General features: G+C 38.1%; 2 protein-coding genes across 6 annotated transcripts; one reads left to right on the top strand and one right to left on the bottom strand.

Moving 5' to 3' along the window:
- Window positions 1–74: 74 nt before the first annotated feature.
- On the bottom strand, window positions 75–15,953 carry LOC111927896 (uncharacterized). The gene is made up of 6 exons (XM_086890380.1): window positions 15,456–15,953; window positions 9,105–9,153; window positions 8,302–8,379; window positions 6,338–7,818; window positions 4,608–4,688; window positions 75–894 (listed from the first exon to the last, which is right to left on the bottom strand). The coding sequence occupies exons 1-3, from the start codon at window positions 15,951–15,953 to the stop codon at window positions 8,375–8,377; spliced, it is 552 nt and encodes a 183-aa protein (XP_086746506.1). The 3' UTR covers window positions 75–894; window positions 4,608–4,688; window positions 6,338–7,818; window positions 8,302–8,374.
- On the top strand, window positions 14,467–22,223 carry CBR4 (carbonyl reductase 4). Of its 5 annotated transcripts, none has more exons than XM_023924933.2 (6): window positions 14,467–14,488; window positions 17,517–17,658; window positions 18,214–18,334; window positions 18,805–18,941; window positions 19,544–19,678; window positions 21,049–22,223. In XM_023924933.2, exons 2-6 carry the CDS (start codon window positions 17,517–17,519, stop codon window positions 21,225–21,227), a joined length of 714 nt encoding a protein of 237 aa, XP_023780701.2. In that variant the 5' UTR covers window positions 14,467–14,488; the 3' UTR covers window positions 21,228–22,223. The 5 variants fall into 5 exon arrangements, with proteins under 5 accessions (XP_023780701.2, XP_086746504.1, XP_023780702.2 ...); XM_086890378.1 differs by lacking the exon at window positions 14,467–14,488 and adding an exon at window positions 15,532–15,644; XM_023924934.2 differs by lacking the exon at window positions 14,467–14,488 and adding an exon at window positions 15,788–16,182.
- The last annotated feature ends 4,458 nt before the right edge of the window (window positions 22,224–26,681 follow it).

Genomic DNA, 26,681 nt, shown 5'->3' on the forward strand with positions numbered 1-26,681 from the left:
TCTTAAGCAGACTTGAAGCTTGCTTTGAACAAAACCAGTGTCATAAATCTTTTGAATAACAACAACACTACTAATGGTAGTTCTTTTTTATTTGCATACTTGCAGTATTTGTATACAGGAACAAAAGAGCTGAGAATGCTGATGATGAATGATGAGAACATGGATATTAGATGTGGGAGAAAATTAGAAAAAGGATTTGGAAGATCTGTATATGGGACCTGAATCTTAACTAACATGGTGATCTTACCTTAGTTACTAGAGTCAAGCTCGGTGAAAGGACCTGAGAAGAACTTGGGTATCTAAGGATGAAGATGCAGCCCTCCATCTTTATCCAGTCTCTTAAGCTTGTATTTGTTTGGTGCTCGTGTCTAGAACAACTGCTGTTCTGTCAAATACATTTGAAATCCAAAACTAAGCATCTGTATTTCTGAATTTAGTTGCTGGTTTGCATTAATAAACAGGAGTAGTGTCCACTTTCTATGTATTTTTTGCAGTAACACTAACATTGTAGGACTGAATCTCTTGGGAAATGCAATGCATTCTTCTTCCACAGTGTCATCCAAACAGCTCTTACTTTCTGGGAGACAAACTTGTTGGCAACCTTGAGGTAAGCACCTGCTCTTGAAAACTTGAGGTGTCACCTTTTTGCATCTGTTTCCTCCTTTGCCAATTGACGATTCTGAGGTACATGGTGTAAAACTTGCTTTCAAAGTGAAAGTTTATGAGTTTTTGTGAGTTTGAAGATGTATACTGATGGATTAGATCTGCCTTCAAGTAGGATCATCAACATCTAAACTCTTCTAGGAGGAGTCTCCTCAAGCCCACCTTCTTTGGGAAGAGAGAGACTTAGCTGATCTATTTTAGCAGCTGAAGAGCACTTTGTTCAGAATCATCCTGGTGAAAGGAACAAAACAAAATGAATTTGCTAATACCCAATATGCAATGCGCAAAAGCCATTCAAAATGTTACATAATGAGTATTTCATGTGTGCCTATCAAATCAGAGTGGTTGCACTCTACATAATATTAGCGGATCTCAGAAAGTATTATCTATGTTGTTTCTACTATACTCTTTTCTCTCAGCTATACTATTTTGCTAAAAAGTAGCAAAATCAGTTCTTAACTGCTCTACTGTTCCTACTCAGTGGAGTAAAGAAAATTTAGACGCAGTGACATTAGCCCCAGATTTCAATTACTCACAGTTCTAACAAGCTCTTTAAAATTCCCCTTAGCACATGTAAATGAATAGTGCTTGGCTGCACTGTGCACCCAACTCTAGTGCCCACATGGTTCAGGTTACATGGCCCAGAAGCCTTCTGATGCTTGCATCTAGTAGTCATTCAGATCAAAACCAGTTCACAGGATGTCCAAACACTAACTACATTCTCATTTCAGAGTAGTGAGAACAGCCTGTACAGCAGTGCAGAGAGTGGAAATTTGGCTGGCACATCAAGACAAAATACAAAAATACAAATACACTTCAAATACACTACAAAGGCAGAAAGAAAAATGACAGGGTTTTAAAATATCTGTGCAGGTGTTTTCTTGACTCTGCTACCTTAGATAGAACCCCATTTCATAAAGCAAATGGACTTTAATTCCTGACTCCCCTAAACCCCCCCTTCCCTTTCCCCCCTTCCCAGAAAGGAAATCAACATAAGCCCTTAGAAATATCCAGATTCTTTGGCATTAGAACACATGGTTGGATTCTCAATTACTCTAAATCAGTGCTACTTCATTGATTTCATTAAACTTTGCTGGCATACACTGAATATGCCCCCTACTGTTAAATAGTGAAGGAAAATATCTGCCCTAAAGGAATGAATATGTTTGAAAGAAACTGAGCTGGATGATTTTCATACTTGGAAAATACAGAGCTATTCTGGCTGTGTTATGCTTCTCTCAAAAACATTTGTCCCACTGGTACAGCTGAGGCACTAGATCAAAGATGACGCCTTTTAGCAGCACTGTAAAGCATAGAAGGCTTGCTCAGTTTTCAACCAAACGTATAAATTTCCAGATCCACAATTACATAGTAGGCTTTGGTTGGCTTACAGCTGCTAGTCCCAAAATCTTTTGTGGTTAGTTGCTGCTGTATTTTCTCATGGTGTATCTGCGAATGCTTGGGAGAGGAGATGAGTCAGCAGCAGAATAACTTTAAAGTGGTCATCGACTTTGTTCTCCACAACAAGGGATGTGCCCTAGGTCAAATTTCTTATTTCAGCTGGTTGAACTTCTGAATAAGCTGAAGAATGTTAGCTCTAAAAAGTTTACAGTTCAAAGAATTTCTCTCCACTCCTCTGATAGGCAATCTTAGGGTGTCTTTTGAATACACACATATCAGGAAAATCTCCTTATTTTCTTGCTTATCAAAGCATTACTGTATACTGCTATCCAGCTTCTAAGTTTATAGTACACAAGTAACAATTTGCCCCTGCAGTCACTGAAATTCTTTGCATTCAGTAATTTAAAATCTGCGATACAAAATACAGCTTTTTTATAAGGATAAAGTTTAATAGTTTTTTAAAATTATGTACTACTGGGCTTTGTAAAGATCAGCATTTTCATGAAAGATAAGAGCACATGCTAAGAGATAAGCATTTTAAAAGTTAAAAAAATCATCCTGCCTAGGCATTCAGTGATTGAATACTTGCACCAAATGTATTTCTTAATACTGAATGGGTTGTTTCTGCCACAGACATAAAATTATCAGAAAGCTAGAGAGTGTCTGTTGAGAATAAATAATATTTTAATTTTATTTTCCAATAAACAGGAAAAAGAGAGCAAGAATAAGATGGCCTTGGAATTCTGTCTGAAGAACCAGAGACTGGTTCAGGACCAAATTTGAAGTGGTCCAGTTGTACATGCCACTGTTTGGATATCCATATCGCTGTTTGGAGGTCTGCCATAGCTGTTCTTAAGAAAATGGCAGATGTATTTCTTATTTGTTCTTTACCTTACCTAGAATACTCCTCGTTAAGGAAATACACATAACTTAGTGACAAATGCAGATAAAATTTGGCCACAGTGGCAAAACACAACAGTGCTCTTGTAATTTGTTTATCTGATTTGCCAGTGTTAGTGAAAACTGAGATGATCAAAGAAAAGTTAACTACTAAAATATAAAATTCTGTAGATGATGTTTCTCAACACCATGCACTGTTCTCAGCACAGGATCAGCAGGCTTGAGCATCAGTTTCTGAGTCTGGGAAAGATACACAGTTCTCTTTGTAAAGGCTGACATGTCAGCAGTGAATGTGCCAGTGGGGAGTGGGTGGGAGGAGAAACAGCCCAGTAATTACAGAGATCAGTGAAACATTGTCTGGTCCGACCACAACTATTTTGGAGTTTTTATTTTACAATATGCTATTCCATTGTAAATGATGCTAACTCCTCTCCCACAGTAGTTCAGGGAGGTTTGTAAGCAGATGTGACCAAGTGTTTGGATGTTAGAAGATGAGGACCACAACAGAACTAAGCTGGTTTCATGTCTAGGGAGGCTCTGCTGACAACTGTGTTGCCAGAGCCCCCAAGTGCTGGCACAGCTGGGGCTGATGGCACAAACTGCTGTGAGGAGCTGTCATGTCTCTTCAGAGGTCATGCTGATGAGTAATGGTCAATCAGGAGGATGTGTCTCAGTGCTGGGGTGTGTTTATGCTGGCAAACCTTTGTTGTGTGGACTCTGTTATATGGTACTGATGAAGGAGATGATGTGGGAATTGTTCCATCTGTTCTCTTCGTACTTTTTGCCAATCAGTGTAACAGGTTTGGTTTTGAGTACAAAGTATCACAGTCTTATAGCTGACAGTAATAGTGTACTTGTGCAGCTATGATTTAATTAGCCCACAGCCCTGTTTCTATCGAGTAACTGCTAAATCTAAGTACAAGAAGTAGCTTTTGTCAAGTGCAGGATCTAGTTTGGGGAAAAATTAGCAAACCTGTAATTTTGAGCCTCTTTATCATCAGATACTGCCATCAGAGGCTGGAACTCAGAGTTATTTGTGTGTGCCTGAAGATATGTCATGTACCTGTCTGCATGTTTTCTTTATTGCATCTTGTCAAAAGCAATATTTTTAAGGAAATAGGTTTTTTTCAAGGGCACATATTAGATTCTGGTCAACATCTGGTTAATGTTGGTTATTAAAAACTCATTTCTGTCTGGCATTACAAAAGACACAAATAGAAAGCCCATGTTTTTGTAACTAAAGGCACTATGGACAACTTTACAAAAGCTTATATAGCTGGCTTATGTTGTGTTTCAGCTATATTTGGTAACACAATAGAATGCTTTTGGAAGAGATATTAGATGCTGAAATAGTAATTCCAAATATAAATGAGGTCCCTAAGGCATGAATGTAATGTCTTGCTTATAACTTTAAATTACTTTTTTATAGTTAAAACTAGCATGTCTAGTGGCTAATTATAACGTACCCTGATGTTATGCCTCCTTTTCTGTCTTTTTCACATGTACCACTTATCCTCCTAGGCCTTCATTTCATAAAGGATTAAGTGCATTGGAGTGTTACTAAACAAAAAAACTCCAAAACCAAACAAAACAGACAAAAAAGAACAAAAGCTTTGCATAACAAGAGTAGATTTAAACATGACCTTAAATGTCTGATGAGGCATTTTACTGAATCCTAGTGTTTTTTTCTCTCTGGACCATCCTGGAAATATAATGGTGTGGTTCTAAGAAAAGAAAAAAACAATGTTACTTACAAAGAAAAGTTATTTATGCTTTTCTGATTCAGCAAAAATAAATGAAATTGACATTTCAAGCCTGAAATTGATTTCTTGGATACTGTAACACATAGGATAGAAAAGTACAGCGCTTTGGAGAGCTTGGGTGTATTCTCTATATTCTAATTGGAGATACTTTTCCATTGTACTAAAAAATAAAAAAATAAAAAAAAAATAAAAAACCCAAACCAAAAAAAGAGAAGCAATTTTTACCTGATCAAACTAAATGGGAATTGCAGTACTTACCCTTTTAATCTGGTCTGGCTTTGTGAAGAACAGTTTAGCAAGTGTTGGAGTATTATTGAGATGGCCAGCCTGAAAACATCAATAACTGGCTGGTTCTTGAGACAGACCAGTGGTGCTGTCTGCACTTTGGTGGAGGACAGATTGCCATCCAATGAGTGTAAAAGATGGGGACATAAAGAATCTTGGAATGAGATTCAGGATTATTTTATGTTCACAAGCTTGTGGGTGGGGGGAATAAGAAGTAGGAAATAAAGTAGGGGTCTGGAAGCTTCCATGAGAGATCTTTCTTTTATATTTGGGATGAAAACATGTAGTTTCATGCAGTATACAGAAAGAGCATCAATTAGTTTGGCAAAATCTCTGCAAACATTTCAGAGGTGAGACTGGGATGAAGTGGTTTGGCTGTTGCTGTCTTTCCTACCTGTTACAATGGAAGCTATGAAAACACTGCTGATGGTAAAGGAGTCTGTCATTCTCGGAGAGGTTTCAGAGAAAACTGAGCTAAAAACACAAAGATTTCCAGCTTCATGAATTAGAATCTTTTGTCCTCATTTAGAAACCTTCTCAACCATGCAGGCATTTCTGTTCATGCAGGCCCTCTGCTGATGTGCAGATTAGCTGTAGAATGTCTTGTTTCAGGTTTCAGGGGACTTTATTTGGGTAACAGGAGAACATATGACTGGACATTTGTAATCTACCTGGCAGCACAAACTATATGAAGTAATCAATTATTTTGAACAACAAGAAGAAACATCTTCAGCTAGGTAAGTTTGTGAGTCACAGGATCATAGAATGGTTTGGAAAGGACCTTAGATCCAACTTCCTGCTACAGGCATGGATATCTTCCATGAGACCAGGTTGGCTCAAAGCCCCATCCAGTCAGGCCTGGATCTTTAAAATTATTTTGGTTATATCTCAGAAAAAAAAGAAAACAAGACTCAAATTTCCTCATAGTTTCACAAAATGTATGTCTGTAGGGTGCAAATAAAAAATATCCTGAAAATATTAGCTTCTATTGCTTTAAAAGCTTGATCCCTCCCTGGGATTTAATAGGCTCTATCTCTTCATTCTTGGTTGCTTCCATCAGAGGCTTAGTCAATTCCCCTAATTCAGGAATCCATGGCCGACAAAATCCCACAGCTCTGAGATTAGTTCTGTGAATTCAAAGAAACAGTTAAAGCTATGAAGGATGTTGCAACTGGATGCAGCTTTACAGCCAAAATGAGTTATAAAACATTTTGCAGAGTACTGCTGCTAAAAATAGCTATGCATTGAGTTGAGAAAATGCAGAGAGGCTGGATAAGGTCAGTAAGTACATTACCCAGTTCTTACAATGGAGGAAATTTACCTACCATTAGTCGACATGTCATTCAGTAGATGGTGTCCTGCTGTCTTCTGGACGAGGCCTTTCTTGTTTTTTTCTTCTTATCCCCTTTTGGTTATCTGTTGTGCTCCTTCCCTTTACTCCCTGGGCTCTTTTCTGCAGGACTGCAGCTTGTTCTTTTCTCTTCCATCAATGTCATCGGGCAATGGACCAACGTGTCATAAGTAGAATTGCTTAACATGTATTTATCAGATTGTTTATTTACATATATTTAACAGCTTTTGAACATAAATTCACAGCACCACAAAAAAAGCCTCTGTTTTTGCAAAGTGCTTGCATATTCCAGCAAATGACAGCCTGGCTGTTTTTAGTAAACTTCAATTAATTTATTTGAAAAATTATATGAAATACACAGTTAATATCAAACCTGGGTTGTTTTGGGATTTTTGAAAATCTTAAACACTTATATCTTTTTGGAAACTACCCCAACCTTTCCTAATCTACATCCTTTTAAGTTTCCCAAGAACAAAATTATTAGCTACCTTTTCATGGTTAGGCTCTTGTTTGTTGCATTCATTGTCCAGACTGACAAGTGAGAGAGGCCTGTTTTTACTATTCCTGGCTTTCTCTAGATAAGAATCAATGGATTTAATGCCACTTAGTTACAGACAAGTGAGAATGTTGGGGGAAGTTTCACAAAGTGAGTACCCTCTAACCTTCAGGATGTTTGTAGAGTAATTTTGGTTGCTTGGATCAATTATGACCAAAGAAAACACCTCCTCTAATAAAAGAGAATGCCTTTCCAGATGGGATTTAAATCCTGTATCTATTCAGCAATTCATTTTTTGCAGGTGCAGTCCTCTTTCTACTTTAGGGCCTAAAAGTGCTTCCCCAGAAGATGACAGTAAGTATGTAGTAGGAGAGTTTGCCTAGGGCTGTGCCAATATGGGAAGCTGACAGTCATCAGCCTAAATTAAAGATGGGTGACCTGACATTTGGAGGGGAAAAACAAAGTGATTTGGCAAGTCTTAAAAGAAACTTGTACCATGCCCTCTGATTCTCAATTCATGGGGGCACCCTTCCCCTGAGGAACCTAAATATTCTATGGTGTTAACATTCCATTCCCCTGCTGGATTTTTTTTTTTTTTTTTTTTTTCTTCATTTCACATGGAAAGTAATTTTGGACCAAAACCTCCTGGGAACAGAAGCTGTCATCTCTCTCTATTCTCTGAAATGGCTGGCATAATCTTAGCTGTAGGAAATTAAATTGTAAACACATCCTTTTTTTCTTTTTTATCATCTCTAAATATCTTTTTCTTTTTCTTTTCTTTTTTTTCTTTTCTTTCTTCTTTCTTGTGGGCATCATGTGACGTTAGCTTCCTTAAACACTTATATTCCAATGGATTTAATGGGTGCTTGGGAGCCAGATGGCATGCCATATTTTTTTTCAAAACATTTTAAAGCACATGACAGACAATTCATGTTGACAGGAGTCCTTCTCTGAGGTGTCTGTAAAGCAAATGTGTTACTTGTTACTATTAGAGCAGAATAATTGTTTATGAAATGCATCCTCAAATTCAACAATGATTCAGTGAAGTGAACAGAAATAAACTGTGCTATGTAAACACTGCACACTCTGCAGAGATGTTACCACTTGTATAAGATAATTATAATCTGAGTGATGCAGTGTGGTATTACGCAATGACAGTCGCAGGAGTCCAAATTCAGGCAATTTTGTATGAAAATCTCCGGTCTGTGAGCAGTATTAAGGAAAAGACTATGGCTAGAGACAAAGGTTCCTCTTTTTCATGTTAGATAGAGAGACACATTCTTTCTTCTTTTATCTACTAGGAAGAGAGAAAACCAAAAAAGCATTATCCTTATAGAAGGAAAATAGAGAAAAGATCAGTTGAAGTTGCAGGTTCAGCTTAAAAAATCATGGCTAATGATCGTTGTGCTACAGAAAGCCAACCTGAAGCAGAAGCCAGATACCTGGTTTTGGGAAAATAGCAGGATCTCTGATAAATGCATGGTCTTCATGTATCCATCTTTTCTGGTTTAGCAGCTACACTGTGAAAATTAGGAGGTAAACGTTAGCTTGAATACTCTCTGAACGTCTGAACTTTTTTCTTTTAAAAAATGTTGAACATGGACAAATCTACTTGATTCCTGAATTTTATTCATTATTTTTTTCAGTGCTCTTAGTAACTGACATTTCTGGCAAATGTAGAGTTCCCTAAGAAAACAAACAAACAAAAACCAAACAAAACACACCAAACACAAAAAAAACCCAAACCAACAAAAACAAACCCCCAAACCAACAAAACAAACAAACAAACAATGGTATACAAGTTTTACATCCATCAAAAAATCTTGTATGGGGAGTGTTTCTTTTGTCAAGAAAAAAGAACATGATGTGTAGAAACCAGATAAAGAAAGGCTGAATTGTTACTGGAAGGAGAGCTTATCTACAGCAGGCTGGGGATAATCCACCCCTGCAATTTGCAGTATACAGTATATTCTCTATGTTCAGGATAGAAAAAGTACAGAAGGTTTAGGCAAGTGAAGATAAAACCATAGAAGTATATTTAAAATAAATATCTAAGAATTATATACACACACACACACACACACACACATATATATATATATATATATATATATAAATTTTTCATGTTCTGGGAAAAAAAGAAATCAAACCAGGCTCTTGTATTACCCCTACATCCGTATCAGCCTGTATTGTGTAGCTTTGAATCAGACTTTTTGTTCATCACTTTTGATGGTAAAATACACACCTTCTGGATTGATCTGAATTGCTCTTCCTCCCTTCTTCCATTGCATTTCCTATAAAGTTAATATATAGGATTAATAACAAAATCACCTTCTGGAGTTTAGAGATGGTAGCCTGTGCAATCCTGGGTTTTTGCAAACCACACTATTAACTGTGTGTTGTTGGGCAGGAGTGGATACCAGACCTCTTATGGGGAGCTCAGAAAATGATTGACTTCTAGTAAAATCTCATGGCAAACTGTGATCTTATGAATCAAAACCTCTATGAGGGATGATTAAAAAAGCCCAGCTGTTGAAATAAGGTAGGTATGCATTTTATGTAATCAAACATTACTTATATGACAGTCTGGTGTGAACAATAGCTTTTTTTTTCCAAGGATGCTAATCTCTCCTGATAATTATTGAAAGAAATTACCCACTGTGATAGATAAATTAAAAAATGGTGTAAGCAATCATCTGAAAATATCTTTTCACCTTTAATTACCTAATTCTTACCTCATTAAACCAGCTGATTGGGTGTTATTATGATTGACTACTTTATTAGAAGGACATACAACAGTAAGGGCTTCTGTATGCCACAAGAAGATGAAGTCTCCAGCTGCTCAGTTGAGTACATGAGTGAGATGAAATGACAGCGAAGTATTTCCGCAAGAAGATGTGATACAAAACCAGATTTATTTAGGACAATCTGATAGAGAAAATTGAATGTTGGGAGTTCCTTGAAAATTCTCTAAGCATTACTCTATGTATTCAGGCTGCAAAATGGTAACAAGCTCTAAAGAATATTGGTTTTGACATTTCCTATAATACTGGTGAAGATAAAGGAGGTGAGCAGTCTATGAGATGTGAGTGATTGTCACTAGCACTCTCACAGTTGCCATTTTATTACGAAGTGTGTTCAACAGTCATTGCTGGCAAATCATCAGCTGAAGTTTTGCCAGAGTTAAGTCCTCATGTTTAGGATCATAGCTATTTGCAATTATGGAGGGATGACTACACAGTCCCTTGACTTGCTGCTTTCTGTCAATAAGTGGATGTGCTACATTAAGTTGGTATTCCTGTTCTCAGTAGATTTGTGCCTCATTAGGGCTACCCTTGAAAACACATTCACGGTCACATATTGAATGTATGCTAAAATAGGTGAGGCTATAAAAACAGTGACTGCTTGTGGATGTGCCTTCAGTTTCCTGCTTTAAACAGCTTTTGCATTCTTCATAAATGTTATGCATGTCAAGGTAGGTATTTGGGGGAATCACTGAAGTATTTCACTTCCATTGTATCTCAGATCTACTGTTTCCTGGGGGCTAATTAATGTGGATATGAAACAAAGAATTTGCTTTGGTTTGCTTTATGTAAGTCCTTAAAATTTCTCATAAGGGAGGTGAAGGATCAACTCTTGTTACTTATTAACTATGTTTTTCTATTCCTCCAGCATAGGCCTTTAGCTGAATTTTCTTACCCTAATGAGTTCAATCCAAATCACTTGGTCAAATCTTTCTGTATTTATTCCCCTGCTTCTTTGCCCACTTCTCCCAACATCCCACCTCCTTCCCCCTCCTCAACAAAGCAAAGAGTTTACTGACTGTAAATATGAGTAGATGTAGTAAACTTTCTTTTGAAAAAAGAGAGACTGCTGGACACTGCATCACAGGACCAAAGTGGGCAACAATTTGGATTTGCCCATACCATTGGTGGAGATTCAAAACCTGAGACTATGATTAGTGATGTATTATGGCAGGAAAACCTTGCCACTTGCTCCATCATAACAGGAAGAAAATTTTGTCTGGTTAGACAAAACTTTTTTCTGTTAATCCTAATGTTGAGAGCAAGTTTTTTATATTTTGGAGTGAAAAACTTTGCTGATGAATACTTCTCAAAAATACTCTTTATTTTTCACCAGCAATTTCAGTATTAAAGAGATTTTTACAAGATAAATTAATTCTTGAAATTATTTGCTATGAATCTTACTTTGCAGCTTATATAAATATGTCGTGAATGGGAATATGGATGAGGCTATGAAAGGCAAAATGGGGAAGTTAAGGATGTTGTTCATATGTAAAGTAAAGGCAAATTATGCAAGATCTTGAGTAGATGTTTGTAAATGGTTTTTATCTATTTTTAAGTTCCCAAGACTACTTCATTTAAGTATTGAGTATATTAGATATAATTAAAAGTAAATTGCCTCTGAGAGAGCAGGAGGAGAGTTATTTACTCAGGAGTATTCAAACACTTTTGCAAAACTCTTAGATGTTATTATACCAGACTTCCAGTGATATTCTTAACATTTATGAAATATGCAATACACACACAAAAAATATCCTTTCTATACAAAATGGTCAGTGGAGACTTCTGGGAGTGACATGTCATTCCGTGGTGGTGTCAACTTTGACTGTTTTCCAGATTGCCTTGCTGGGAGATGCTGACTGCTTTGTGTGATACACTTTGTAGTTTTGAAAAACTGTCTGTCTAAGAGGTGCTGTACAGAAAGTGGTGAGTTCACCCCCTGGGTGGCTGAGCTGGTTATTTCTTCCTTGTTCCTAGTCCTGGCTTGGGACTTAGGAGCTAAACACTGATACATTCTGTGGTGTACATATGGAGTGGGATGCCTGGAAAGAAGTAAGAGATTTCAGGACATTCTGAGATCCTAGATTTCATGTCTTAATCTGAAGTCCACTGATACACAGTAGGAGTGCCCAGTGTCTATGAACAGGAGTTATGGACAGAGGCTGAATGTGCAACAAATGCTTCTTGAAGATAGTTTTGCAGGGGTGGGCGGTGTTGGGGTTGTTTTATTTTAACATGTCAGGTGCCTTGGGGCAGCACTGGAAGTGAGGTGTTCCATTTTAGCAGCAGATGAAGCAGCAATAATACAGGCTCCTCTCTGTTCCCTTCATGGTGTGCCTGGCTTCTCACTGGGAGCAGCAGCAGTTCAGTGACCGTGCTAACTCAAACATGGGCCTCATGCTGACGTGTGAAATAATCCTGGTCATAGTGGGAAAACCTGTTTAGCCGGGAGGATAAGAAAACAGTAGGTAATTTGCCAAGGTTCTGATAGCTTTGTTTTGTTCAGGGTTTTGGTGCTGTGTTTTGTTTTTAGAGTTTTCACAGAGCTTATATACTTGTCACAGAGGTACCAGAAAGAAATTTCTTATGAGGAAGAAGTTTTCAATTTTTTAAAAGGCATGTAAGCTGTATAAAACCACTTCATGTTGGCATGATAAAAGTTTGCTGTTATCACACAAGAACAAATATTGCAGAGATTTTGTATGGTCTAGAAAAACAAAACAGACTGCAGTGTCATAAAAAAAGACCACTTAAGAGCAGAAGTGTGACAGTTTGGCCACTTAAATATCTGAACTGGTATGGCTGGGAAAAGTATGCCAAGTGGCAAAATCCTGGCAGGAGATGGGTGTTTTTTTCTGTGATACAATTAGGCAGTTGGATTTTTCCTCAGCAGTTTATCTCAGCTTTGTGTCACTTACCGAGAAGCGCTGAGAAGGCCGAGGCCGTATCAAAGACATTTGAGAATTGCAACACAAAACTTGTTAGTTCTTGATTTATATATTTTGTATGCATGTATACAGCATATATATAAATATGAAATTAGTAATTAGACTGGATTTTTCCTAAGGTAAATGACAAGTGAATTCCTGAAGAAAGGGGAACAAAAAGAGACAGCAGTCTCAGTGCTGAGCTGTCTAGGCAAAGTGGAAAATGATGAGGAGCCCTGAGATCTCACCTAAAATGAGCCATCTAGTCCAGTTACACCCTTTTTTTACAGGAAGAAATGCATGGCAGTGTGTTGACTGTGTGACCTGGAACTGAGTTATCACTTGACCTGGAAAGAAGGAAACCTCTTAAGCTCTTCCCTGGCTTAATTCTGTTCTAAGCTCAGGACTCCTGTATCCCAGATACATGCCCCCATCATCAGATTTGCTTAAGCTAGGGAGGTCATCTTTAATACAGTAGTGGAAAAGCAAAATAGTTTCTTGAATGTTGATTTCAATTGATGCTTAATCCCCAAGGGTTTACATTTCCGGACAAGTAATCATCTGGCTTGAGTGTCAAATCTCCTTGGCCCACTTTAATTTTTTGTTCTCGTTCCTATAAACTGAAACCACTTCAGACCGATGGCTATGACAAGCTTGTTCAGTGGTGAAAAACTGAAGTTAGTGACCATGTTTGCAGTAAGGAAGGAGACTTGAAAGCAGCTTTCCTTGAAGGTGAGTGCTCCAAACAGCAGGCTTTTGTTTAAAACAGGACTGAGCACGTGTGCAGCCAGTTCTCCAGTTTGTCCCAGGCCTTACACAAAACCCATGTAATGTAGGAGGTATGTTTTCATACTCTTTCATACAAGAGTATGAAAATGCTGCTGGACATTAGAGCAGCATTGCTCTTTTGCTTGTGACTTTTGGCAGAAATTTAAGAGGCCAGAGATTCAGGCACCACTGTGATTAATGATTAGACTCAAGTTCCTCTGTAAGTCTTGCCTTAAATCAAAACCCTGGAGGAATTTAAAATACCTGATAAGAGGGGGCCTCACTTACAGTGGCCCCTATTTTGTGCTAGTCTGCTCTGATTTGCATTTTGTGCTTTTAGATACAATAAATATCCTTTCCTGTTTGAGAATATTCTGTTTTTTCCCATGTTAATAGAGAAATTTTTACTTGAAAGCTATATCATGGATGTGTGGGAGAATTATTAAAATTTTTTTAAGGAATAAATAACCCTTAGAGGAATATTTTTAATGCCTGAATGCTTTAGGCTTGAGGACAGACAGCTGCATCATTTTGTACGTCGTGGATAGGTTCCAAGTGTGTGTGTACATGGTCACACAGACAGACATACAAGAATCATTAGCTTATATTTTCACATTAATAGTAAGCCAGGCATCATAATGACCAGTACTGAACTAGCTTTTACAGATCTGGTCACAATAGATGGAACAGATCTATCAGATGAGGTTCTTGTACCAGCTACTGTTCCCCCAAAAGGGGAGGTAGTCATTATGACACTGATCAGTCTCTTGCACTCCGCTAGCTTTAATGGGAAATCAGTGTGAATAAACTGGCTCAGATGAACTCTGCTTAATCTGATCTCATGATTTAACCAGGCATCTGGAAAAAAAAGGCTAATGTCACTTTGGCCAATGAACGAACACACATCTTGTTTTAAACACTAAGGTAATGAACAAGAATTAAATAGAATCTTGTCTGAAGTTTTGAAAAGGATATTTTACTTTGTCAACTATAACACACTCTAAAACCCCCACACTAAACTCATGCTTACTCTGTGTCAGCAAAATCTTAACAGTACAGGACAGATTAGTCTTTAACTTTCTTACAAAGGTAGGTCAGCTGCATGGATAAGGACACAGATCAGAAATAAGGTAAAGTCATAATTACTTAATTTTTTTTCACTTAAAATCTGCCTGCTGCTGTCCTCGTACAATACAATGCTCATATTTATTTTCTCTGTAGTATAAACATTTCAGAAAACATCACTAAGGACAATTTTTTGCCTTCTGTTACTTTCCTTATAAGCTTTACTTGAAAAAGCTGTCCTGGTCCTTAATTATGCTAGGTACCAGAAGTCTTGGTCAGAGACTATTCTGAGTCATAGTTTCATCTGTCAGTGCCTTTTCTTCTTAATCACTGGCACCTCCAGGATTTCAGAATATGTCTTGTTCAGAAATGTCATAGTATCACAAAATCTCATTCACTCTTTGCTGCTTGCAATCTAAATATACTTCCTAAAAGAAACTAATTCTCATAATAGCTTTGCTTCAAAATTTTATTTTTCTTACAGATGTTCACCTGTTCACCAATGCCTAAATCTGCTTTTTCTTCTATATGTAAAGAATAATCTGTGGAAGAAGAATCTTCCACGCATAGAACTAATATTAAATTTTCTACAGTTCCCTGGAAACACTTATAATCTGAAATTCTGAAAAACACCTTTCAAGTCAAAAGCAAGAATTGTATGAAGTTACAATCCCACTTCGCTCATAGAAACTCCCGTAGGATTTCAACATATTACTCTGTGGAAACTAATTAACAATAATAACAGTAAAATTAGTAATTTTTCTCAAAAAAAAAAAAAAATCTGAATTGTACTCTTATACAAAATTGTGATAGCTTTTATTAGCATTCTTCAGGGGATAAAATTTACTTAGTGTGTGTGACTTTAACACACTTGTGACTGCAGCACATTATCAGACACGGATCATAACTATGAAGAGCGCTAGTGTTATAACAGACTAGTTTATTTGAATTAGTTTAATTGCATATTCTGAAGTTTGCTTTGGTTCCTGAACAGCAAGTCTCAAGACGTTTCTCTATTTTTGCCTTATCTACCTTACGGCGTTTGAAATCCCAGCGAGAACAGCCCCGGCCCGCGGCTCCTCTCCCGCCGGGGCGCGCGGCCGCTGGCCCCGCCGCTGACGTCACGCCGCTCCTCGTGACGCGTGCGCGGGCGCGGAGCGGAACCGGCCTGGCTGGGGAGGGAGCCGCGCTCCGTGAGGGAAGCGAGCCGGCGGCCGGGAGGTACCGGAGCGCACGTGGAACACGTCCTCCCGTTCTGCTCCTGTGCCCGCGGCGGGGCGGCAGGCGCAGCCCGCGCCTGGCTCGGGGCGGGGTGGACGCGCAGGGAGAGCGCGGAGCTGCCGCGCTGCCACCGTGGCACCGGCGGCGCGCGCGGGTTGCGCGTCCCGGCGTCCCCCGCGGGCGCGGCCGGCGCCGCTTTCCGCTGTCTGAGGGCTCCACCTGCAGCCGGGGCCGAGCGGAGCCCGGCTCGGACGGGGCAGGAAAGGAGGGAGGCGCCGGGCTGGGCCGAGCGCAGTGCGGGGGTGCCATTGGAGCCCCGGGGTCACGCGTTAAATAACTCGCTCTGAAAGAAGAGCAGAGGTGATAGAGGTGCCGGCATGTGCCTGTTCCAGATACAGCTGGTGTTCCCTTCCATTATTTATCCAGGAAACAGCAGGCCCGTACTCCTGCAGCTTTTCTTTCCAAGCCACTGCTCCAGGCAGCCTGTGTGGCGTTTCGAGTTAAATGTGTTAAAGCAGACTGCGTTACTGCGCCACAGGTAGGCCCTGTGCCCCACCTGTGAATGCCTGCTTAATGCACAAGGGCCTTTCTCTGCTCCGAGAACTCGCCGTGGAAAGCAGACGCGTGGGTTGGTTCCAGGCACTTGAGAACACTTTGTTAGGGAAAAGGTCAGGCCGTCTGTTTGTTCAGACTCTGTCACAGAAGAGCAAAAATTATCATGCCACTGTATGAGTTGGTGGTGGCCTGGTACACTTAGTACCTTGTGCAGTTCCGATTATCGCTGATCCAGAAGGGTTTAATAGACCTCTGTGAGGCCAAGGATAAGGTCTAAGGACTCAGGCACTCTTTAGTGAGGTATTGAATATCTTCCATATGGGTAGGAGTAACTGAATAGACCTGAAAGAGGATACAGATGGAGAGTGGAACAGTAAGGGGAAGGTATGAGGAGAAACACATAGAATTATCTAATCAGAAAACAAATTAAGAACAAAAGGAAGTACTTTGCCACAAATAATAAAACTTGTTGCCTCAGGATGAAGACAGTATAATTGGGTTCAAAAAGGATTTATTCAAATGTATGGAAAAAAGATTCATTATCATTGCTTGGATTCTGCCTCTGTCTCCTCAGGAAATCCCAAAACAGCTGACTGGTTTCTAGAGCTTGCAGAATGAAAGACAATTCTACAGAAGTACTTTCTTTGTGTACTCCATTCTAAACATCAAAACTAGCTACTTCAGAATCATTTCATATTTCAAAAAGCTTTTTTTCTTCCTTCAAAATCAGAAACAAAAGACCCTAGGCTAGTGGTAAAGCACAGCCTTACATTATTAAACCAGTGTAGATGCTATAGTTTCAAATTGTACTCAGCAACATTTGCACTGGGTGTCCAACACAGATACTTTGGATGGAGTGAGACATTGAGGCTAAATGACTTCAGCACATGAATTGCTGGTTGCAAGAACAATATAATTACAGCCAGTACATCAGGTTTGAAGAAGCAGCTGAAGGATACATTATAGACCTTTAGGTACATAAATCACATAATTCATCAATTGAATAAGAGTTACCGTAACTCTAGTATTGGAATGAGGGATTATGCGCATGCTTTTATTTTTTTTTACCAGTTCAGAAACACTTAAGAATTAACTTCCATTTTTAGAAGTGGTGTCTAATTTAGTTCAGCTGTTTATTTTGAATAAAAAAAGAATATGAATGAATGAATAAAAAGCAAATCACCAATTCTGTAACCCGCTATTACAGACTGCTACAAACAGGTAAAGGCTGTGATGTTGACAAGAACAGCAGTTAATGTCTTCCTGTACTGGACATGAAGTTGATGGTTTATTTGCAATTTGTGAATTCTTTTGAAGATGGGCAAGGTCTGTGCTGTTTTTGGAGGATCCCGTGGGATAGGCAAAGCTGTGGCAGAGCTCCTGGCGCAGAAGGGCTGCCGCCTGGCCATCATTGCTAGGAATCTGGACGTGGCCCAGACCACTGCCCATAACCTTGGTGGTACGTATGCTGTTGTGCAGTTACCACCTCGCTGTCCGTGCTTAGGTGACTTGGGAAAATAGCAAAAAAACCCCCCGTGGTGTTTAACAAGATGAAAGGAAAATAAAGGCTGAGAAATATTAAAAAACAGCTATATTGGGGTTTTTTTGGTTTATATTGGTTTGTTTTCACAATAGTGGTTGAGAAAGTAGGTTTCCTATTATATCTGCATGATGGGAATTTTAAGATGAATGGAATTGTTTGGGGTCACAATAGAGGTGATGTGAATTGGATCACCCTCAGCTCCTGAACCAGTCAGAACTGAGACCAGTCTCAGTTCACACTGAACTTCCCATTTCAAAAGGCAAAAAATCTAAAGCAAGGAATTGTCACGTAACTAATGAATACAATACTTGAAAATAATATTTATTTAATTGTCTGGGGATTAAATAGGTTCCTTAAATTATAACTAGTTCAACATCTGTTTTGCAACTGAGTTGATACATTCTGAAGAAGGTTTATGAATTAAATACATCTTTTACTGTTTATTTTGACATTATATATATTTCAATACAGCAGGACATCTGGCGTTTCGCTGTGATGTATCCAGTGAACAAGAAGTCCAAAAGACTTTTGAGGAGATGCAGAGGAATTTGGGTCCTATTAACTACATGGTTAATGCAGCTGGGATCAACAGGTTGGTTACTCCTTACAAGACTATAAGTAATTCTAGATGAAGGCAGCTCAGCTGTAAGGTGCTCTGGCCCTTTGTGCTTAGTAACTGTTATTAATGAGCACATCTGAAAACAATATTAAGTGCTTGCCAATATTTTGCTCCTGATGGTAGTAAAATGCTAACAGATGATACAGCTTTTCCTGTAGTTTCTGCATTCTGAGTTCCTCCTCTATTCTTTCTTCCAATTTTCCCTCCAGAATGGTTCAAAACAGTGCTTGATACCACTCAGCAAAAGAGGCTTTGTGGCCAGAAGCAAGGCTAACTTTTTTTTTTCCTATGTGTAGTTCTTGCAGTGTTGTCATTTTGAATGCTCGAATGTATGGAACCTCATACGCCCCCATTAATATTCTGTGCAACAGTCTTTTTTTATGAGTAAACATGATCAGGGGGTTGTTCAGTGAATTCTTTGGGTTTTTTTGGTTGTTTATCAGGGATGGTTTGTTACTGAGAACCAAGACTGAAGATATGATAGCCCAGATTCACACGAACCTGTTGGGAACAATGTTGACATGCAAAGCCGCTGTAAAGGTCATGATTAAACAGCAGGGAGGTGCTATTGTCAATATAGGTAAGTTGCTTGTGTAAGCCAGTGGAATTCAGTGTACTAGTCTAGAAATGTTTAGCAGGTGTAAGATATCACATTACTTGTTACAATTTACTTATTTTCCTTTTCCTTATATTTAGAAATTCTGTATTTAGAATTCCTTTATGAATGCTTATTCTTTTGTGTAAATTCAGCAACTTCTAGATAGCTTTTTACAGTAATAAACACCTCAGAGTTGATATTTTATTGAAAAAAGAGCTTTGCTATTCTTAACCAATTCTTTCAATATCTAGATCTACCAGCTGCTGGCTATTAACTAAGGATTGATAGGTACAGTTAGTTTCTTCCTTTCTTTATTTAATCTGGGCTAGGATACCTTTTTTAGAAAAGCCTTCATTTTACTCTTCTGGTGCCTGTTGGTCAACATAGATACATGGATTGCAGAAAAATCACAGCTAATTGGCAGATTTGCTTAACCTAGCAGGCTAAAGTGCATAAAGTTATGCATGTTTTACTCTTTCCTTGTGATCTCATTTTTCATTCCAAGTTTAAAAGTAAAATGATAAAGCTAGTACAAAGTTTCAAGTTACCCATTTAATCTTCTCTTTGATGTTTCTTTATTTTAGGGAGTATTGTAGGACTTAAAGGCAACTCTGGTCAAAGTGTGTATAGTGCTACCAAAGCTGGAGTGGTTGGATTTTCACGCTCTCTTGCTAAAGAAGTAGCAAAAAAGCAAATTCGAGTCAATGTTGTTGCTCCAGGTTAGTTTCAAGGAATTCCTGCATCCTTTACTGTTGCAATTCACTAAGACTGTGGATATTCCTTGTACTCTGAAAGTAACTTAAGACAAATTTACTTTCCTCAGCTTTGTAAGTAAATATTTTTAATATCTTTTATTTGTGTAAAGTATAATACATTCTTTTATAATACCTTCAGTCTTTTTAAAGGAACACTGAGGAATTTGGAAGAGTGAATCTGCCTTTTCCTCTATCTATTATGACATAATAAACGTCTTTTTTTTTCCTTTGTTCCTTCTTCAAAACTTGCTATCCTTGCAGATGGAAGGATTAGATCTAAATAGAGACAGAGAACTACCCTTGTCACCAGCTAGAGAGTGCTTATTTTTTATTGGGGAACCATGGCAGAGCATGAGAAAGCTGTCATAAAAGCACCCCTGTCTCCCTGTAGTAAAAGGAATGAGTCCTGAAAGTTATTTCTGTGAGTAAAGGCTGTTATTTCATAAGATGGTCTTGTTCAAGCGAACTGCCACCCTTAAGGACAAATCCCTTCTGCATTTTCTGCATTTTTCCACTCATAACTGTGTACACTGCTGTTCACCTTCTGCTGTCTCTGGTGCCTTTCAGAATTCTACATGAACCTGTTCAGCTTGTGAACTAGGCAGGAAAAATACTTTTATTCTTTAGTGAGTTGAGCAGCTCATCCACAGCCATCATAAAGGGACAGAGTTTTACCGTAGAAAGTAAAAGGGAGACTTTCCCTTCTTGATGGCAGCTAGAAAGCAGGTAAGATCAGCTCTTTATAAAGCTGCAGCTTATGTGTAGAGTTGTGCAGCAGTGAAAAAGCCAACTCTCAGATAATGGAAAATTGTAAAAAGGTCCTTCAAAAATGTCAAGAAATGTTCTTCAAATGAGTGCTCTAATAGAAGCTATGCAAGCACTGCTCTAAGTTCTGAAATATAATGCGAACATTTTAAAGTCTGAGAGGGTTTCTTGCCAGACATTTTGCTCGTATTTTTATTGAGAACATTTTGGTGAAATGAGTATATTTTGTCTTTCAGAAAAATGATACTAAATACAGTTTATGGACTGAATTTTAGTTACCCTTTGTTTGGTTTTCTGGTTTTGTTTGGTTTTTTTTTTTAATGGACTTCTATAGATCTTTGCATTTTGATTGTTGCATCACTGCTTCCAAAACTGAAAGGTATTTTATTGGTTAGATAAAAAAGTGGTCTTGGCCATCAAATGATGTGGGCTGCTTTGTGAGACTTTGAAGAATGGTGGCTGGTGCTGAATTCTGGTAATAGATTTCACTTTGTAAAATTCAGTGGGAAATCCACTAGATAAATTTAGTCAAAGGTTAGGTAACCCTTCATATATCTCTCTGCTCTTAGGCTTTATTCACACAGAGATGACAGCTCATTTGGAAGAAGATCAGTTGAAGAAAGCAATTCTCCTTGGAAGATTTGGAGAGCCTCATGAAGTTGCACAAGCTGTTGTCTTTCTTCTAGAATCCCCATATATTACAGGGAGCGTTCTGGTTGTAGATGGAGGCTTGCAGCTTATGACCTAAGTAATACCTTGAAGAAATGACTGCTTTAATGTGATGATGATAATATATAAATATGTACTAAATAAAGGGAGGGGGTTGGAAATCGTTTGAAGATTGATGTACATAATTGACTTGGTCTTATTTAGTCAGAAGAGAAATTCAGCAGCAGCGAAGTGCAACATGTGTGTTTAGCTGCCTGAAAGAGTCTGTTTGGTATTACAAAGCCTGTGTATGTAACAATTTGAAAAAGATCTGGTTTTGATACGGTGGTAGCTTTAATAATGTGCTGATACGTTTTTAAAGCACTGTATTTTTATAAAGTCCTGTTTTCTAATTTGGGATAAAATGAGATTTTATTTGAATTATCATGTTACACAAAGGTTAATGAAGTGCAGAGACATGTTTATTGGGTGGCAGGTATGATTGCATCAAGTTTTTCAAGTAGGGCAAAGATTGTGAACTGCATAGTTTTGCATTCTTATCAGTTAGTCCCTACAAAGTAGCAAGGAGTTTCCTTTGAGCTTTGTTTGTTTGTACCTGACACTACAAAGCTAGGAACTTCTGGATCTTCAGCATACCTGAATTACCTTTAGAAGATTTAATTATATGCAATGTGTTTTCATAAAGACAAAGCCTACTCAGGTCCATTCCTGAATGTAGGTACAGCACTTTCTCAATCCAGTGGCTCTTGAGTGTGCCCATCGAAGGACTGCTAGAGCACTGGAGCATATTCTCATATGCTCCATATTCTCTCATATTCTCATATTCCATCTGAATCCTCTCATACTCTCAGCCTGAGCTGCACACACACTGCTGAACACTGCAGCTGCAGACCGTGCTGTTTAAGACACTTTGCAAGGACTCAGTAGACGTTTAGAATATGTATCACTTCCAGAGTATGAAGTATGAAGGTGTTGTATGTTGTGCTCTGTATCTTCATGAACACTGTTCAGCTGTTGATGCTCGCTCATATGTATGTATAGTCAATAAAATAGCCATTTATTTTATTCAAAGCAACTTTTGAAGCAGAGTAATTATTCTGCTGTAAATGATTCTGAGTGTTTCTGTTTTGCTGAAAACTTACCAAATGTTTGACCTCAGGCTTTTCTATTGAGCTCAAGTAACTTTTGATAATAGATGTTTTTTATTATCTCTGAAGAAAACTATGAATGTGGTTTAGGACCTTCACTTCTTAGTTCTGGTGTTCATTGCATCATGATCCAGATGTTAATTCAGCTTTTGAAATTACTTCAGTACAGAGAGATCTCCCTGATGATAACTGAGTCTTTAAAGCTGGAGATTTTCTTCATTTGTGCAGCTGAGAAATTTTGTCTTTGTGCCAGAAAACAGTGCATGTTCAAACTTCTTGCAGGTATGTATTGAGAAATAATGCAAGGACTACTTGTATGATCAGGAGATTTTACAATTGGTTGTATAATTCACTTTGGAATACAGAAGGCTCCTCAAAGTAACCTTCCAGGAATCCTTAACTTCCTGTTATCGCTGTTATGTATCATATGTGTCTTTGCACCAAAAATATCATTGCTAATTACATTTTTCCTCAATAGAAGGAGTTGGCCAGAGATTATGAGAATTTTTTTCAAGGGCACTGAAAGTGAGGAAGGACAACTGGTACATTTTCACTAGTCAAGTAGGAATATGTCAGTGACTTGGCTGTTGCCCATATCTGTCCTTGGTATCATACAAACAGACCCTGTGTGACATATCTTGACCAAAAGCCAAACCTAAGAAACTAGAAATAATTCTCTTTTAGTGAGTTCTGACCATTATTATTATTATTATTATTATTATTATTGGTTTTGGTTTTGTTTGTTTTTTTGTGTTTTTTTTTTGTGAGTTGTTAAATAAGTTATTATCAATGGAATTTTTAGTTTACTTTTGCAATTAAAACCTGGAATAATGCTGTCAGAAGAATCTCGGCATGCCATAGAGTAATTTCTTTAGAAAGTTTCAGTACATACTATGTTTTTATTATTGCTGTTGCTATAGGGCCAGACTGAAGTGTTGGTAGCTTTAAATCATACTTTTAAAAAGCTTTTTTGACTCTTTTAATCAAACTGGTAAATTAGAACTGAAAACTGGTGAACATAATCCTGTCTGTCCTGGTGTGATATCTCAGACAGGGGAGTAGGGAATGTGCAGGGTAGGTAACAGATCAGGTGTGTGTCTTCTTAGAAGACTCTGGTACCTCCAGCAGTTTGTGACTGGGATGCTTGAACCCGATGGGTAGCTCTGGTTGAGGCAGGCAGGCATTAAAAACAGCCCTCTGGTGCTCTCTCTGTTTTGCTTTTGAATTTGTGGACCTCTATCTTATCCTGCCTGCCTTAGTTGTTTCTGTTTTGTACTGAAGAGTCATACATTCCTTGCATCCATACAGTTGCTTGTTGCTTTTGTATCTTGAATTATCTTAGTTGAACTTCGTTTTACTTTTACAGTTTCTCAAGGAAGGAGCAACAGGTAGAACTACTTGCAGAATTCACTGCGGACCTATTAAAAAAAATTAAATCATTCTATGTTTTATTTTATATTGTTTCCAAAAATTATGCATAAGTGTTTTGCTTTTTCCTAACCTTTGCAGTTATATTTTCAAAACAATAACCCAGTCCCAAATAATTAATGGTCAACTTGGAGTCCGTTTCAATATATATGTACAAAAGTCTAAATGTTTGTATTTTTTTCAGCATGAATTGTTCTCAGATATCTACAATGAGATTAGTTTGCTGGTTTTAACACATTTTTTTAAGTGAAATAGTTATGCAATTTTTTAATTCCTTAATCCCTTTGTTACTTTGAGTAACTTAGTGTTGTTGTAATATACTGTGGCATTCAGAAACTGCTGTTTCAGAACCCTTAGAAATAGGTTGTACCTTGCCTGCCCCAACAGAGAAATTGTGGTGTTCTGTTGGCACTGCACGTCCTTAGGAAAGAACAACTGCTGATTCATGCCCTTTGTCTTCTGTCTTTAAACAGTTTACTGATATGACAACTTCTTTTGGCAGCACAGCATCATTAATGGTTTCTGGCAAGGGAATGTGTCAGATGCCTTTTACAATTTCAAGCATGCACCATTATTACATCTCTGTACTCTCATCTCTTTTAAGTTCTTTAGAAGAACTCTAAAATGTTTATAAAACATGATTTTCCTTTGCAAAAGCAACTGTGTATGTTTATCCTGTTGCTTTCTTGGCCTTAGAACAATTCCTGACACTTTGCTATGTACAGAAAAATATTATTAGTCTTTAGTTCCCTGGATCCCTCTGGAATCTCTTCTTAAAAAACAAATGATTGTTCTACCCACTGAAATCACAAAAACTTGCTGTCACTTTTGCCAGCTTCCAGTCACTTGATAATGAGGCAGGTTTCACTCAGAAGTTTCAAACTGCATTTACTTGGTTTCTTTTAGAACTGAGGAATGATAGCCCCCATCTTCCTCCATTTGTCCCTCTTTCTTCTGTAATCTTTCCTGATGTTGTGCTCTGATGAGTAAAACCTTGAACAAATTGCCTGTAAAGGTTCTCCTCAAGTTCCTGCATGGTACCAGAAACTGATCATAGGGATTTGTTCAGAGTATGGGGATTTTTTTCTCCTCAGTGGTCTTTCCTTCCTTGAGCATTTTGCTTTTTACTTTGACCATCTGCTTGTCTTCTTCAGGCACGGTTCCTGTTCCTGAGGTGCTGGTCACTGTCAGTGCCCTTTTGCAGATTATTCCTCTGCACTCTGATCTGGCTCTAAATGTTACATTCAGTGACTGATTGCATTTGACTCCTAAAGCTAGACTGCTGGTTTTACAAAGGTTGATGTTTAAATGCTAGGAGCTTCCCCCTCTCCACAAAAATAAGTTAAATTTGATGTGTGTATTTAAAGTCATTGTACTGAAGTTCAGTACATTCAATCTTAATGTTGTCATTGGGCACTGTATCTTGATTTTGACTTGTCTTTTTGGCTTCATTTTAATAGTTTTCTGATTATATGTTGCTTCTTTTTTATGTAAGTCTGTGGTAATGGACTTCTGTCTTTATTAATAAACTTGGTCAATAAACTGGCATTAAAAAAAAACAACTATTTAAACCATTAAAAAAAACACTATTTGAAAATAGCATTTTGGCTCAGGCCTTGTGCAGTCGGGGTGACTACAGCCAGAGTTGGGTGGCCCTGATTAGCTGCATGAAAAAGAATATATTAAAAGAGTGATCTCAGCCTCTTGAGTGTGACATTTATTCAACATACTCATGATTTCTGTCTGTCATCACAGTTACATTGCTGGCCTTACACGTCTCAGATGTCATAGCTATGGTCACCTTCTTAATGATGTGGGTACCAATGCTGTCTAATAACAGAGTTTACCCAGCTAGGTTTGGAAATTCAATCGGTATTGGATTGCATTATTTAATACGTTGATATTTATTTTTATGACTCTTCTACATATTTTGTATCAATGTTTTACTTTGCTTAATCTTACTTTCATCATATTTCTAGTCTGTCTGGTTTGTCACTGTCCTTGATTAAAAGCAGATATTTGGTCTTCATGTCTTGTGCTGCTGGCATTTATGCCAAGCTGTATATAAATGTTTGGGGTTTTTTTGCATGTGGGTGTTTGCAAGTCAGACTGCACTTGACATCCACAAATGACTTACAATAATTTCTCAATTGAATTTTGAAAACTTCAGTCCACTATCTTATTAGACATACATAATTTCTGTGTTTCCATTCCTAATGGAAGTGAGAGAATGTGCTCTTACCCATCTGGTATTTCTTCACTCATTATATTGCTTAAAACTCTCCTATAATCTCTTAAATAGCAACATCTCTTTGCTTGTTCTTTCTCTTTAAGAATAGTATTTTATGGATTCTCACTACTCCATGTTTCTGTAGTTTCTAAAGAATCTGTAGTCCTCTTTCTAGAACTGTTTTTTCAGGCATGCATTGAAACTTTGCCTCATCCACCTAGTTTTGGGAGCATTTAAAGAAGGCTGCAGTGCAAGTGGTCTTTAACTTACTCTATGTTTTATTCCAGATCTTTTCACTTGCCCCACCCCATGTCACTGGTTTCTACATGGCCTTTCACTACCACCACAGAATTTCTAAAGAGACTATCAAGGAATGTTTTGAGGGTGGCTGCTTTTCCAGCTGTCATTTAATTCAGCATGCAGTCTTTTTATACAGCAACCTTCTTTCTGACTCACCCATAATTATTGCTGTGAGTTTTTGCTCATCTGGTTTCCTGCTTCAGAGAGGATATTGTTGCTAAAAGAAGGTTGTGTACTGCAGTTTTTACTCATCACTGTGACCTGCCTTGTCACTGCCAAGTTAGGAAATGTAAAATTGTTCTTCTGTTGGTTTGATTCAGTTCAAAGTTCATAGGTAGTGTGATTTGCATGTTCTGGGGTTTAGTTGAAGCACGTTATAGACCTAGGAAGTAAATTGTTTTGTATGTCTTCTCTGCATTGTTTTGGG

This window comes from Cyanistes caeruleus, chromosome 5 (assembly GCF_971803275.1).
Source record: "Cyanistes caeruleus chromosome 5, bCyaCae1.hap1.1, whole genome shotgun sequence".
Lineage (NCBI taxonomy): Eukaryota > Metazoa > Chordata > Aves > Passeriformes > Paridae > Cyanistes > Cyanistes caeruleus.

What these genes read in the sequence shown, in the direction of transcription:
- LOC111927896 (XM_086890380.1), bottom strand. Translation starts at nt 15,953, where the DNA reads ATGGCACCCCCGCACTGCGCTCGGCCCAGCCCGGCGCCTCCCTCCTTT. An exon ending in GGGATTTCAAACGCCGTAAG is followed by an intron (nt 9,154 to 15,455) that starts GTAGATAAGGCA and finishes TTAACTTTATAG; the next exon opens with GAAATGCAATGGAAGAAGGG.
- CBR4 (XM_023924933.2), top strand. Translation starts at nt 17,517, where the DNA reads ATGGGCAAGGTCTGTGCTGTTTTTGGAGGATCCCGTGGGATAGGCAAA. An exon ending in AGGTGCTATTGTCAATATAG is followed by an intron (nt 18,942 to 19,543) that starts GTAAGTTGCTTG and finishes TCTTTATTTTAG; the next exon opens with GGAGTATTGTAGGACTTAAA. An exon ending in AGTCAATGTTGTTGCTCCAG is followed by an intron (nt 19,679 to 21,048) that starts GTTAGTTTCAAG and finishes CTCTGCTCTTAG; the next exon opens with GCTTTATTCACACAGAGATG.